This window comes from Cydia fagiglandana, chromosome 19, assembly GCF_963556715.1.
Source record: "Cydia fagiglandana chromosome 19, ilCydFagi1.1, whole genome shotgun sequence".
Classification (NCBI taxonomy): domain Eukaryota; kingdom Metazoa; phylum Arthropoda; class Insecta; order Lepidoptera; family Tortricidae; genus Cydia; species Cydia fagiglandana.
In genome coordinates this window covers 1,940,959-1,954,534 of record NC_085950.1, presented here as the reverse complement: position 1 = coordinate 1,954,534, position 13,576 = coordinate 1,940,959, and the positions used below count along the sequence as shown (strand labels likewise).

The following is a 13,576-nucleotide window of genomic DNA, read 5'->3' as shown; positions in this document are numbered from 1 at the left end:
AATCAATTTGTATATTTTCGGGTAGTTATAACATTTATTGGTTAACCGACCAAATACAACCGCCTGGATCAGTCACTGAACGACCTGACTTTAATCTACATTATTTGATCATGTAATGTTTCAACTGGCTTATGGAGTCATTTGAGGGTAGATTTTGTTTACTTTTATTTAAATACCTAAAGGATGCAGGGAAGCGCTGATGGCCTAGCGGTAAGAGAGTGCGACTTTCAATTCGGAGGTCGCGGGTTCAAACCCCGGCTCGTACCAATGAATTTTTCGGAACTTATGTACGAAATATCATTTGATATTTACCAGTTGCTTTTCGGTGAAGGAAAACATCGTGAGGAAACCGGACTAATCCCAACAAGGCCTAGTTTCCCCTTTGGGTTGAAAGGTCAGATGGCAGTCGCTTTCGTAAAAACTAGTGCCTACGTCAAATCATGGGATTAGTTGTCAAGCGGACCCCAGGCACCCATGAGCCGTGATAAAATGCCGGGATAACGCGAGGAAGAAGGAAGGACCTAAAGATACAGGGTATAAATTGTGTTTTATAGCTTAGATACTAAAATGAGTTCGATTGAATCTTCTATAATACAGCGTGTCTTTCAATTGGTCAATCTACTAATATAGCGTGTCTTTATGAAACAATCGCAAATTAAAAGTGTAATTAGTATTCGTATCTTTAGCAAACTTTGAGATTGGTATCTTAAAGCAGGGGTACGAAACTCCTGACTTAGGTCAAACTCGGCTCCGCTCGGCTCAGCATTTTGCTCCGAGCAATTATTAGGGTTGGCATCACTTGATTTCCTTTTGCGTGCACGACCACAGATAAGATAATCACTTGATTTTTGACGACCCTAAATAGCCGAAAGGGATAGTGCCATATATTAGAAAGGGACAGCATGATTCGACTGAACCGCTATCAAACTTCGTTTTTGTAGGAAGTTTCCTTTCTGTACGGTAGTACTATTAATTATTCTGTGCTTAAAGTTGGAATCAAGCCGATTGTATACTCGTAAATCTAAAACTTCAGTCCACTCGAACGTTTCAATCAACCTAATAGAATCGGAGCACAGTGCAGCGCCTTAATCGGAGAGACGCGCAGACGTGATTAGACGTCGACCTATATACACGTCGGCGTCGGGCAAGCGTGATCGGTCTATCCCAGTGGACGCATATAACCATGGAAGCATTCTGTCCGCTCAATTATGACCCAACGTAAACTATTCGATTGTAGGCGGTGCTTACAAACTGTTCGATTTGCAACTTCAGTTCGACCGAGATGACAGTCAGTGACGGATGGCTAAATTGGTTTATAATAAAAACCGGACAAGTGCGAGTCGGACTCGCCCACCGAGGGTTCCGTACTTAGCTGTCCGTCTGTCACCAGGCTGTATCTCACGTACCGTGACAGCTAGACAGTTGAAATTTTCACAGATGATGTATTTCTGATGCCGCTATAACAACAAATACTAAAAACAGAATAAAATAAAGATTTAAGTGAGGCTCCCATACAACAAACGTGATTTTTGACCAAAGTTAAGCAACGTCGGGCGGGGTCAGTACTTGGATGGGTGACCGTTTTTTTTTGTCTTTTTCTGCATTATGGTACGGAACCCTTCGTGCGCGAGTCCGACTCGCACTTGCCCGGTTTTTTCTCCCTGACGGAACCCTGCAAGGCGAGGACTCGTGAAATGAAATGAAGAAATAGGTCAGATCAACACTTAACTCCCGCATTATGCAAAATGCTCTTCCAAAGTGTTTTGTTAATGATTGGTCTTTCAGGTAAAAGGCTCGGCAACTTTGTTATTTCCATAATTTTAAATCAGTTTTACGACAAAAGGAAATTGACGAAACTTATATAGGTATTTAAGGTTAGGATTATGCTGAGGCGGGACCATTTCGTGGTAAACTATATAGGTACCGTAAAACGGGGTGAGTAGGTTTCGCGGGGAGGGTTGGGTTATGAATGGGGAGATAAAGTTTGAGAGGGGTGTGAGAAGGGATTTTAAGGCTACTGCTACAAAACTAATGTATTCCAATTTAAAATGGGACTATAGTAATACGCATGATAAAAAAAAAATCGATCCAACAATCTTCCATAATCACCTTTGTAGCAGTAGCCTTAACTGCTACAAAACTAATGTATTCCAATTTAAAATGGGGCTATAGTAATACGCATAAAAAAAAAATCGATCCAACAATCTTCCAAATCACCTTTGTATGAAAAACCCTCTCACCCCAAATACGAGGCACTACGGGGTGAGGTGGGTTTTCCTCTTTATCGTCAAAGTTATGAAATGGAACTACCCAAAATAAAATACAAACGTCCGAACCACTTATTATATACACCATTCAGTTTTCACATGTAAGAATAAAATTTTATCAAGGTTTGAGAGTCAAATTTCACCCAACTCACCCCATTTTACGGTATTCAATCACCACTGAAATAAAACAAAGAATGATACTCAACGTCATTATTTCAAATACAAAAAGGATAAAATGTTCAATCCGAGCCCCGGACGTGACCGAAATATAAAACTGCATTTATGCGTCTGAGCGCAGTGATTCAGGTTTCACGGCTGCCATTTGGTTTGACAAACACAGCCATATAAATGTAACGAGGTGTTTTCGGTTATTACTTAAACGTACGTTTTCAAAAAAATGTACATTTCATTCTTGTCTTCAAATTATTGACTTCTTGGGCTCATTTTACTCAGAACATTCACGCCTCATACATGAAAATATGTGTCCCAAAATTTTGTATGAAAAAATATTTTTCCAGTGTGTGACGTTCATAAAGATAAAAAAAAATTGTACAAAAATGTGACAATCTGGAAAGGAAATCTTGGGAATTGGGATACATTTTATCATGTAAGTATGAGGCGTGAATGTACAAATGATTCTGAGTAAAATGAGCTCATATACTTGGTCAAGCAGATCTTGTCAGTAGAAAAAGGCGGCAAATTTGAAAATTGTAGGCGCGAAGGGATATCGTCTCATAGAAAAATTAAATTTCGCGCCTTTTTCTACTGACAAGATTTGCTTGACCATCTATAACGTCAATATTTTGAAGACGTTTTTTTTTAAAACGCTCCTATAGGGTAATTGATGACTTACGTTAAACCGGAGAGACGTCCGAGATGTCATTTATCCTAACTGGCTATGGGTTCCGTACCATTATCTATAAAAACGGTCACCCATTCAAGTAGTAGACCCCGCCCGACGTTGCTTAACTTCGGTTAAAAATCACGTTTGTTGTATGGGGGCCCCACTTAAATCTTTATTTTATTCTGTTTTTAGTATTTTTTGTTATAGCGGCAACAGAAATACATCATCTGTGAAAATTTCAACTGTCTAGATCACGGTTCATGAGATACAGCCTGGTGACAGACGGACGGACGGACGGATGGACGGATGGACGGATGGACGGACGGACGGACGGACGGACGGACGGACGGACAGGGGAGTCTTAGTAATAGGGTCCTGTTTTACCCTTTGGGTACGGAACCCTAAAAACTAGAAAGTTTCGGCAAGCCGGAGTTCTTGTGAGCTACTTAAAACGATTAGAACCATGCATTTTTCTAATAAAACAAAATGAGAGTTTTTAACACACTATGTGACGGCTGATCGGTGATCATGATCACGTGGTGTTTTCCATAGAAAACGAAGTACCGGAAGTTCCGGACCGGTCCCGGCCCGGTCTAACGTGAGTCATCCTTTAACCTGAATGGGTCAAAACTACTACATGGCTACATTAAAACTAATTATACACAGCCAGGCGTGGCTCACTCCGCGATTTCGTCGCTTTGCAACAGGTAGCTAAAAGTACATCCGTTCCACACCAATTTTGGTGGCTAGCCATAAACCGCGCGTGGCGCTGTCGCGAGCACCTAGCGGCCATATCTGTCCTGCCGGCCTAGCCAAGGTTACAATCGCTATCGCTTCGACAACGAAAACCATTATGTCTCTCTATCACACTTCCATATTAGTGCGACAGTGACAGTTTGCGTTTCGATCGCTATGGAGCATGGAGCGTAAGCGATCGGCATCTTGGCTACGCGGCCAGATCGTAACAGACGCGTTTTGTTAGAGAGTGAGTCTTCTGTACCTAGTACTATTATTTATTCTATGACACAGCTTGATTGGAACTGTTTCACAGGTTTCATCAACCCATCAATAAGATCGAGGAAAATAATTCCAACAAACAAAAATCCGCCATTAAAATCTTTAGCTTCTGCCAAAAAGAAAAGTCATTAATTTCTATTATAAATTTTACGTTGGTGAACCTTTTTCGCTAAGCTCCATTATAAATTTAATTAAACAGTTACGAGGTCAATAACCTCCCCGGTTTTTAGACTCCCTCCTCCCTAAACTGGTCACGTAGTATGGGTCCGTTCCTTAATATTTTAATTTAATTTCAAAATTTTAGCCAGGCAACAAGGCCCATCTTACATATGCCTTATAGACTTACCGTAAAACGGGGTGAGTAGGTTTCGTGGGGAGAGTTGGGCTATGAATGGGGAGAGAAGGTTTGAGAGGGGGGTGAGAAGGAATTTTAAGGCTACTGCTACAAAAATAATGTATTCCAATTTTAAATGGGGCTATAGTAATACGCATAATAAAAAAAAATCGATCCAACAATCTTCCAAAATCACCTTTGTATGAAAAACCCTCTCACCCCAAATACGAGGCACTACGGGGTGAGGTGGGTTTTCCTCTTTATCGTCAAAGTTATGAAATGGAACTACCCAAAATAAAATATCTGATCTGATCTATCGTGACTTTTTCGTGACCCCCCCCCCCCCCCCCATCGAACCTCGCGTGATTTGTGCACAAGCCCTTAGACCGGGCCGTGTCCGGGCCGGAGCTTCCGGCGCATCGTTTTCTATGGAAAGCATCACGTGATCGCCTGTCAAGTCATAGAAAAGTAAGCGCCGTAAGCTCCGACCCGGCCCCGGCCCGGTCTAACGTGAGTCATCCTTTACTCTTCCAAGGCCGCAAAAATATGTGACACGCTCTTATGGCTCTACAGATAAGATCGTGTCAGATATTTTTGCGGCCTTCGTTGTGTAACAATTATTTAAGGTTACTACTAATTAAATTAATTGTTTAGATACAAGTTTAGTCACTATCAAGAAGTGTTACTCTTAAATCGTATAGAATCCTATCGAAATAACCTCAATACACCTTATTTACTTGCGATGCAATATAATATGTACATATAACCAGGTTACCTGACCTTCGACTGGTTTGAGATCTTATGGATTTAAGGATCATATAATAATGGTTTCGCGAATAGAAACTGGGTTAAAGAAATAAGATCAGATAGATACCTAGAAGTCAAGGGTAACGGTGCTTTGCACATCAGAATGATTTTTATTTGTCGAAGTTTATCGGTTACTAGCGACCAGGGATGATGCGGATATTCGCATGCGCATCCGCGGAACATCGGCATTATTTTCAACATCCGCATCTGCATCCGTATCCGCATAAAATCGATGGGGAGCACTCGCATGATGCGGATGTCGACCAAGTCGGTAACAGGAACGTATTAGCGGCAGCGCCGGCGGCGTAAGTGCTAGGTAATTTCGTCATTATATATAACGAAATCGTCTACATCACGAAAAGTAGCCCAAGTTACTGTTTATTAAATAAAACGCATCTATATTCTTGCTCAAATACTAAACGTTTCTTTTTTTTTTCAATAAAAAATGATAAAAATGTAATATTTGACGTTTTTTAAGTACTAAATTTTGACATCCGCATCCGCGGATGTGAGGCTTTAAATATCTGCATCCGCATCCGCGGATGTGAAAAAATCTGCATCCGCAACATCCCTGCTAGCGACCCGCCCCGGCTACGCACGGGTTAACAAATTATACACCTAAACCTTCCTCAACAACCACTCTATTGATAGGTGAAACCGCATCAAAATCCGTTCAGTAGTTTTTGAATTTATCGCGAACAAATATACAAACACAAAACCAGACAGACGCGGCGTGGGACTGTTTTATAATGTGTAATGATGATGTTCATTACTTTTTTGAACTAAAATAAAGATGGTAAGCATGAAGAATTTCATACGTTAATCCGCCATTACATATCGTTTCTATGGAGAAGGTTTTAAGGTTTCATCGGAATGGAAATATCGTAGGCGGTTCTTTCCACAGTTTAGCTGTGCGAGGCATGACGTTTTTAGAGAATCGCATAGTTAGGATAAGAATATGAATTATTTATTAGCACAAAAAATAGCATAAAACTAAAATTCATTTAGACCAACAGAAAATATTTGTGCTAAAAGGTCCTCACTCAGTTGAGGACTGTTTAAGCGGAAAACCATACTTTACCTCACTTTAGCTCTGATAGTGTTTATTGGTCGACGCCCTTGCGTTGCCTATTTTCTATTAGTCTACCAGCAGCAATAAACCTCTTTAAACAGAACCCATTATATCTTTCGCCATTGAAAACTTTTATCAATCTATTATCAACCTTAGAACTTAAAGCATTAAGTCCATTTCAGTTCAGAGTTCAGCGTAAATTTGGGAGGACACGCTGCCAAGATAGTATATTGATATTTTAAAGTAAAATGGTAGTAAGTGATGTGTTTTTTTATTCGTTTGCAACGTTTTATGGGTGAAATGGATGTAACAATTTTGAGGGTAGTTGCTGGCTCGGTTCATAATAATGAGTGATATTTATCAAGATGACAGTGCCATTGAAATAGTCTAGTACACTCGTTGTTAACCCGTGGAGCGCCCTATTGACACGCTAACTCAATTTGGGTTATAGTGACTCAGTAAACTGGACACTGAAAGCGGATCTTCGGAAAAAAGTCGACGCATTTGAGATGTGGGTGTGGCGGCGCATGCTCCGAATACCCTGGACGGCACGCCGCACTAATGTATCCATATTAGCGCAGCTCAAATTGGAAAAGGAACCTAGACTATCCACCATCTGTCTTCAACGAGTACTAAGATACTTCGGTCACATAGCTCGCAGAGACCCTGACAACTTGGAGAGACTTGTGGTGATGGGAAAGGTGGACGGCAGACGGCCTAGAGGACCAAGTCCAACGAGATGGTGTGACCAAATATCCGCCCAGATGGACATCACACTAAGCAACGCTTTCCACAAAGCAACCGACAGGGAGAAGTGGAGAGCTGCCATAGGAAAAATTAGTAAGCGGAGTCACGATCCTCAGCAGTGAGGGACCGACTTACCGAGAAGAAGAAGACTCAGTATCAGACGTGTGTTACTTACTACAAATCAATATGGGTGAAATTGCTTTGCATCAATTTGTTGTATGGTGGACGTTTGACGGGTTAAGAAGGCACTCGGGCAAACGGCGCATCAGGACCAGTAGGGAGACACTCCTCCTTTCGGGCGAACTCGGCTCCGTTCGGCTCAGCATTGCTCCGAGCAATTATTAGCGTTGGCGCCACTTGACGTCCTTTTGCATGCACCACGGATAAGATAATGACCTGAATTTTGACAACCCTAAATTGGCAAAAAGGATAGTGCCATACATTAGAAAGGGACAGCATAATTCGACGCTGAATCGCTGTCAAACTTCGGTTTTGTAGGAAGTGTCCTTTCTGTACGGTAGCACTAGGTATTATTTTTTCTGTGATCAGTACTAAATATTTCGATTAAAATACTGGGAAGGCCGGTAAATGAAACACCGTCGGAATCCGTTTAAAAAGTTTTCTTCCAATGCGAAGCCCTAGGGCGGAAATGAAGCGGGAATGACCTGGTTACCGCTCAAGGGTGGAAATGTGTTTATTGGGAACTTAATCTCAGAAATGTTTTATTTTACGGATGCTTTGAACACTTATTTTATCTAATCTAATAATACCTTTAAACGAGCAATTCTTGTATATTTATAAGTATATACGAGTATATTTCGATCTCGGAAACGGCTCTAAGGTCGCCGCTCCAATATTATTGCGGCCGCCATAAAGACACCTTTTGCCGTGGAACGTCACATATCTTTACTATTTCATATCTAGTGAATTTTTTAATCCATTTCCCGAATCGCGCCGTAGGTCTTATCTCTGGGAAAACACGCATTTTTGAGTTTTTATATGTTTTCCGAGCAAAGCTCTGTCTTCCAAATGTTATTTTATAATGCATATAGGTAGTAAAGGTACCATTACCATAAAGATTAAGATAAAATTTAGAGTATTTTTAGGGTTCCGTACCCAAAGGATAAAACGGGACCCTATTACTAAGCCTTCGCTGTCCGTCCGTCCGTCCGTCCGTCTGTCACCAGGCTGTATCTCACGAACCGTGATAGCTAGACAGTTGAAATTTTCACAGATGATGTATTTCTGTTGCCGCTATAACAACAAATACTAAAAACAGAATAAAATAAAGATTTAAATGGGGCTCCCATACAACAAACGTGATTTTTGACCAAAGTTAAGCAACGTCGGGAGGGGTCAGTACTTGGATGGGTGACCGTTTTTTTTTGCTTTTTTTTGTTTGTATTTTTCTTTTCATTATGGTACGGAACCCTTCGTGCGCGAGTCCGACTCGCACTTGCCCGGTTTTTGTTAGATATTTAAGCCAACTCTCCCATACAAACCACCAGAGTACGTGTTTATCTGTTCATACAGAAGTTCTCAATAGTTCTGATTGATTAATTACATTTGCTTCAAGTCTGTCTGTGTGTAAGTTATGTAACTTTGCCAAAGTAGGCCGGAAATCTCCCCTGAGGTTATGTTGCGAGATAATAATAATAATTATTTAACAATGTATTTAATAGCGAAGAGTCTCGACCAACATCTCGAGAGACTCTCGCTAGGTGGTTGGATCAAGGGACAGATGCAGAAGGCGGTGATCTTGGACACGGCGCGGATAGTACGTCGGTTCCTCTCTCTGCAGCCCTGACCACCGGTAGCTTGGGCCTTGCCCCGCTGCTGGCGGCACCCTAGGTTAGGTTTTTTATAATGTGTTTATATGTATTTTTTATAATAAAGAAGAATAATAATTATTACAATAGTCCCAATGCCTGCTGCGACCGGTTCATGGGTGCCTATTGTTGCGCCTATGAGGTGTTCTACATGACATTAAAGCTCTCCAAGGGCCTCTACGTGTTGGATCTGTATCTCGAGCCTATCAAAAGACCGTGATTAATAGGTCCGTGAAATACAAAATTGAGATACAATAATAATTCTCTTTATTTATTTTTCGTCTTAAGTTAGGTAATAATTATTTTCTCTTTATTTATTTATCGTCTTAGGTTAGGTATTTTTATAATATGAATATAAAAGTAAAATATAAAAACACTTACAAAACAATAAAAATACATATAAACACATTATAAAAAACCTAACCTAGGGTGCCGCCAGCAGCGGGGCAAGGCCCAAGCTACCGGTGGTCAGGGCTGCAGAGAGAGGAACCGACGTACTATCCGCGCCGTGTCCAAGATCACCGCCTTCTGCATCTGTCCCTTGATCCAACCACCTAGCGAGAGTCTCTCGAGATGTTGGTCGAGACTCTTCGCTATTAAACCGTTCACTGAAACGACTATCGGGACAATGATCGTCGAATCAACATCCCATATGGCGGTTATCTCGTGAGCCAAGTCTAGGTACTTACTGGACTTGTCCTTCTCGGCCTTCGCGAGATTCTCATCATGGGGGATGGTGATGTCAGGTAATAATTATTATTATACTTACGTATTATTTACGTACAGTCTATTAGGTACTACCGTATTTGTATAGAGCTGTATCATTTATTTTATAGTAAAGTACAGCTTCCGGCGCATCTATGGAAAACATCACTTGATCGCATGACATGTCATAGAAAAGTAAGCACTGAAAGATCGCCCCAATTTCACATCGGTGACAGGTGCGACGAATTGTAAAATCACTGTTGATGTCGTCACAGGCATCCATGGGCTACGATTACCACTTACCATCGGGCGGGCCGTATTCCTGTTTGGCACCACCTGTGACGTCAGCAACAGTGATTTTACAATTCGTCGCACCTGTCACGTTGGTGAAACAGGGGCCTGGCTTGGCCACGGCCCGGTCTAACGTGAGTCGTCCTTTATATGACAAGACCTATTACTAGCAAGTGACGTAATAGGTATTGCACGCAGTCGATCTAAACAATATATTTTAGGAATTATCCATGATGCAAATGCACATTCGATGATCAATAAGGAAAACTGGTCTGCTATCTAGCTAGCGGTATCTTAAATGAAAAGTAATATGTACCCTGACATCTTAATCTGAGAGTTCAATTTTCAATTTCATTTATTTTTGAGATAGCTCCTTTTAGCTTCGGGGGGAGGGAGGTATATTATACTATTATAAAAGTTGTTAAAAATGTATAATTTTAATAATAATGAAAAGCATTTACAAAAAAACCTAGAATTGTTTTCACAAGTGGGCACTTCAAAAATGTAACGTTGTGAAGTACCTACTTATAAAATTATTGGATACCATCATCCGTCATTATTCTTAAAGATTATTGTATGCTAAAATTAAAACAACAAATATACCTAATTTAATAATTATTTTATTTTAATACAAAGAAGGCTTAGAATAAATGCCTGCAAAAATCACAGTGGCTGTTGACTTCTCAATTATGAAGTATAGGAAAGGTCTATCAGCAATCAATCTAGTTGTACCAAATCTGTTACTTAAATATGCTGTAGATACAGCTGAAGCCACAGTCCCTGTTTCACTCACTTCTATATCAGCTTTGTGAACTATAGCCGATACATATATACTTTCATTCGTCGCTCTGCTAAAACTAGCGTATTCCGGATCGAAAATATCATAAACACCCATATCGTTTAAAGGTCTATTCATGACTATATTAGTACTTATTTTGAATCTCGGTAATTTAATTTCGACTTCATCTAAACCGTAATCAGTTTCATCTTGTTGAAGTTTCGCTATTATATCAGGTATGGTGATATTCTCAAGAGTCTTATATACATCTTCAACTTTAACTCCTTGATGAGGCAGGATCACGAGCATGGAATATGCCGCATCAGTACCGTAAGTCAGTTCAGAAACGAAAGATTTTAAACTTACTATGTTAGATAAAGGGAATTCGCCTTTTTGATGCATCATATTAACTTTGCCTATTACTTCTTTGTTTTCGTTATAGAAATTTTGAACAGTCGTGTGACTTGCGTTGAAGGGTGATGTCCAGAGTCCTTTAAAAGATATCACATTTGTCAAAATCATTCTTGATTGTTCAAAATCTTCTGAATACAGCACGTTTGTAACTCGAGCACCGGAGTCTTGTATAAGCTTGTTTGCTTTCGCGGCAGCTACATCAGAGTTTTTAAAATCAAGCACTTTGACAGTAGCATCGAATTTATCAGTGATAGTCTGCTTAAATGCTGGTTTTAGTAAGAAATCATCATCAGCGAATAGAAAATTATTACTTGTCAATGATACTCCATCGGATGTCCGTTGAAGCACTGATTTTGTTAAGCTTTTATACCCTGTTACGACGGTTTTAAGACTCCTGGGTAGTATAAAAGCCACTCTTAGTTGCTCGAAGCTGTCTCCCGTCGCTCCGACGGCTAAACCGGTCATAAGTGTCCAAATTCCAAAAGGGGATATCACTACATGGCCACCAGTTTGCTTTTGAGTATGATAAAGCAGTTCTATACTAAAGTTTCTCGGTCGTTCACTGAATTCCACATCACAATAGCAGGATGATATTAACAATATTAAAAATGTTATTCTCATGATGCGATTGGTTTGATGGTTCGCGATATACTAAAGTCACAATCATAAAGCATCATCCTTAATGAGATAGTCAAGCAAATGTAGTTTTTAATGTATTGGAATAAAGATAACTATCAAGGTTGATTCTAAAACGGGTTTCCGGCAAAATAGTTTTTTTTGCAAAACAACTCATAGATTCGGTGCTTAAGGAAAATGTTCTTTAATATTTTTATTTAAGTGTTATTTTGGTTAATTGATGATGTCCGCGAGGAAACAGGCGGATACTTTTTTGTTTATTAATTATATTATGTTTACGAAGCCGGTGTCACTGTACACATCAAAAACAAGTTTGATTAGATTATTTGATGTTATTTATAAGCAAGCAATTAAGGTAATTAGAATCGTCAATGTTGTAGAATGTAGATAGACGATTTGGAAACTCCTATACAAAATGACAACGCAAACGCGTACGTCACGTCATGCTAAACAATGAAATTTGCACAAGGGGTACTGGTATACTTATTGCACTGCGATGTGTGGAGGTTGTCAGTCAGTATTTTTAGAGTTCCGTACCCAAAAGGTAAAAAGGGGACTCTATTACTAAAGGATGACTCACGTTAGACCGAGCCGTGTCCAGACGGGATCTTTCGGCGCATTGTTTTCTATGGAAAGTATCATGTGATCGCCTGTCATGTCATAGAAAAGTAAGCTCCGGAAGCCCCGGCCCGGCCCGGTCTAACGTGACTCATCCTTAAGACTCCGCTGTCCGTCTTTCCGTCTAAATTAAGTGCAAAATCAGATCTCTACGTCATAGGTCAAAGCTGGAGGTCGTTGGTTCGAATTCCCCTTATTATATGTACGATTATTATGCACAAACTACTCTTATGAAGTGTATATTTTTGATAAACCTTATTTGAAAAATCGTCGCTGCACTGAATAAATCTCGTCTCTCGAACTGCTACTCACAGTTAAAAGGCAGTAACTTTGTATGCACACCATACATAGTTACCACATTTTTATGTTTATTGACAGAACAAGGTACGAATTTTTTTCAAAGTAGTCACGAAATGACGCCCGCAAATAAACTCTTATATCACATTGCTCTCGCTAATAATCGTCGTAAGTCAGTACCTAGTGTAAATTTAATTCGTTAGCGTGACGTGACGTACGCATTAGCCTATCAGTTGTTCGGAGCTGACAGGCCGATATCGTCCGGCGAACTGGTAATTAGTGGGCCCCTGTTGAGAGGTAATAAGTATACCAGTACCCCTTGTGCAAATTTCATTCGTTAGCGTGACGTGACGTACGCGTTTGCGTTAAGTGTCATTTTGTATAGGAGTTTCCAAAACGTCCCGCTTGGCGCGCTGTTCAAAATCCCATACAAAAATAGACAAAACGCAAACGTGAACGCTCGTCACGCTATCAAATACCGGGTGTGGCCTGTAACACGAGCAAATAATTAAAACATAGATTGTACTCCTTAAACGGTGACACTTTTGTTCAACAACTTTTAAAAATTATGAAGTATTTAGACTCGCTATTTTTCATACAAAATAAATATTATCTTCAATGGACGCTATCGCTACGCCATATCATTGTGATTGACGTTGCTTGTCACGCCTTAAACATAACAAAATTCGCAATACATTGCGTCTTAGAATAAACTTTAAAGTGTATCCCACCAAAAACGTGTCGCGAACGGAGTATACCCCGATTCGTTGAAGCAAATAAAAGTACAGCCCGTGTATAAGGGTAAAGGCGATACAGATTTAGAAAAATGCTATCGCCCAATATCGCTGATACCAATTGTCTCTAAGGTATTTGAGTCCCTCATTAGCACAAAAATAATGGAGTATTTTTCTACTAATAAC

The 13,576-nt window shown here is 40.1% G+C and overlaps 1 protein-coding gene and 1 long non-coding RNA gene across 2 annotated transcripts in view; one reads left to right on the top strand and one right to left on the bottom strand.

Moving 5' to 3' along the window:
- The first annotated feature begins 221 nt into the window (after nt 1-221).
- LOC134673917 (uncharacterized) overlaps nt 222-13,576 on the top strand; it is a 28,977-nt gene continuing 15,622 nt past the window's right edge. The window contains exon 1 of the long non-coding RNA XR_010099519.1: nt 222-394. This is a non-coding gene — a long non-coding RNA (uncharacterized LOC134673917). The remainder of the gene's footprint in view (nt 395-13,576) is intronic.
- On the bottom strand, nt 10,532-11,770 carry LOC134674101 (serine protease inhibitor 77Ba-like). Its single transcript, XM_063532157.1, has one exon. It carries the CDS (start codon nt 11,724-11,726, stop codon nt 10,539-10,541), a length of 1,188 nt encoding a protein of 395 aa, XP_063388227.1. The 5' UTR covers nt 11,727-11,770; the 3' UTR covers nt 10,532-10,538.

Excerpts from the sequence above, each read along its gene's own strand:
- LOC134674101 (XM_063532157.1), bottom strand. The coding sequence starts at position 11,726 with ATGAGAATAACATTTTTAATATTGTTAATATCATCCTGCTATTGTGAT.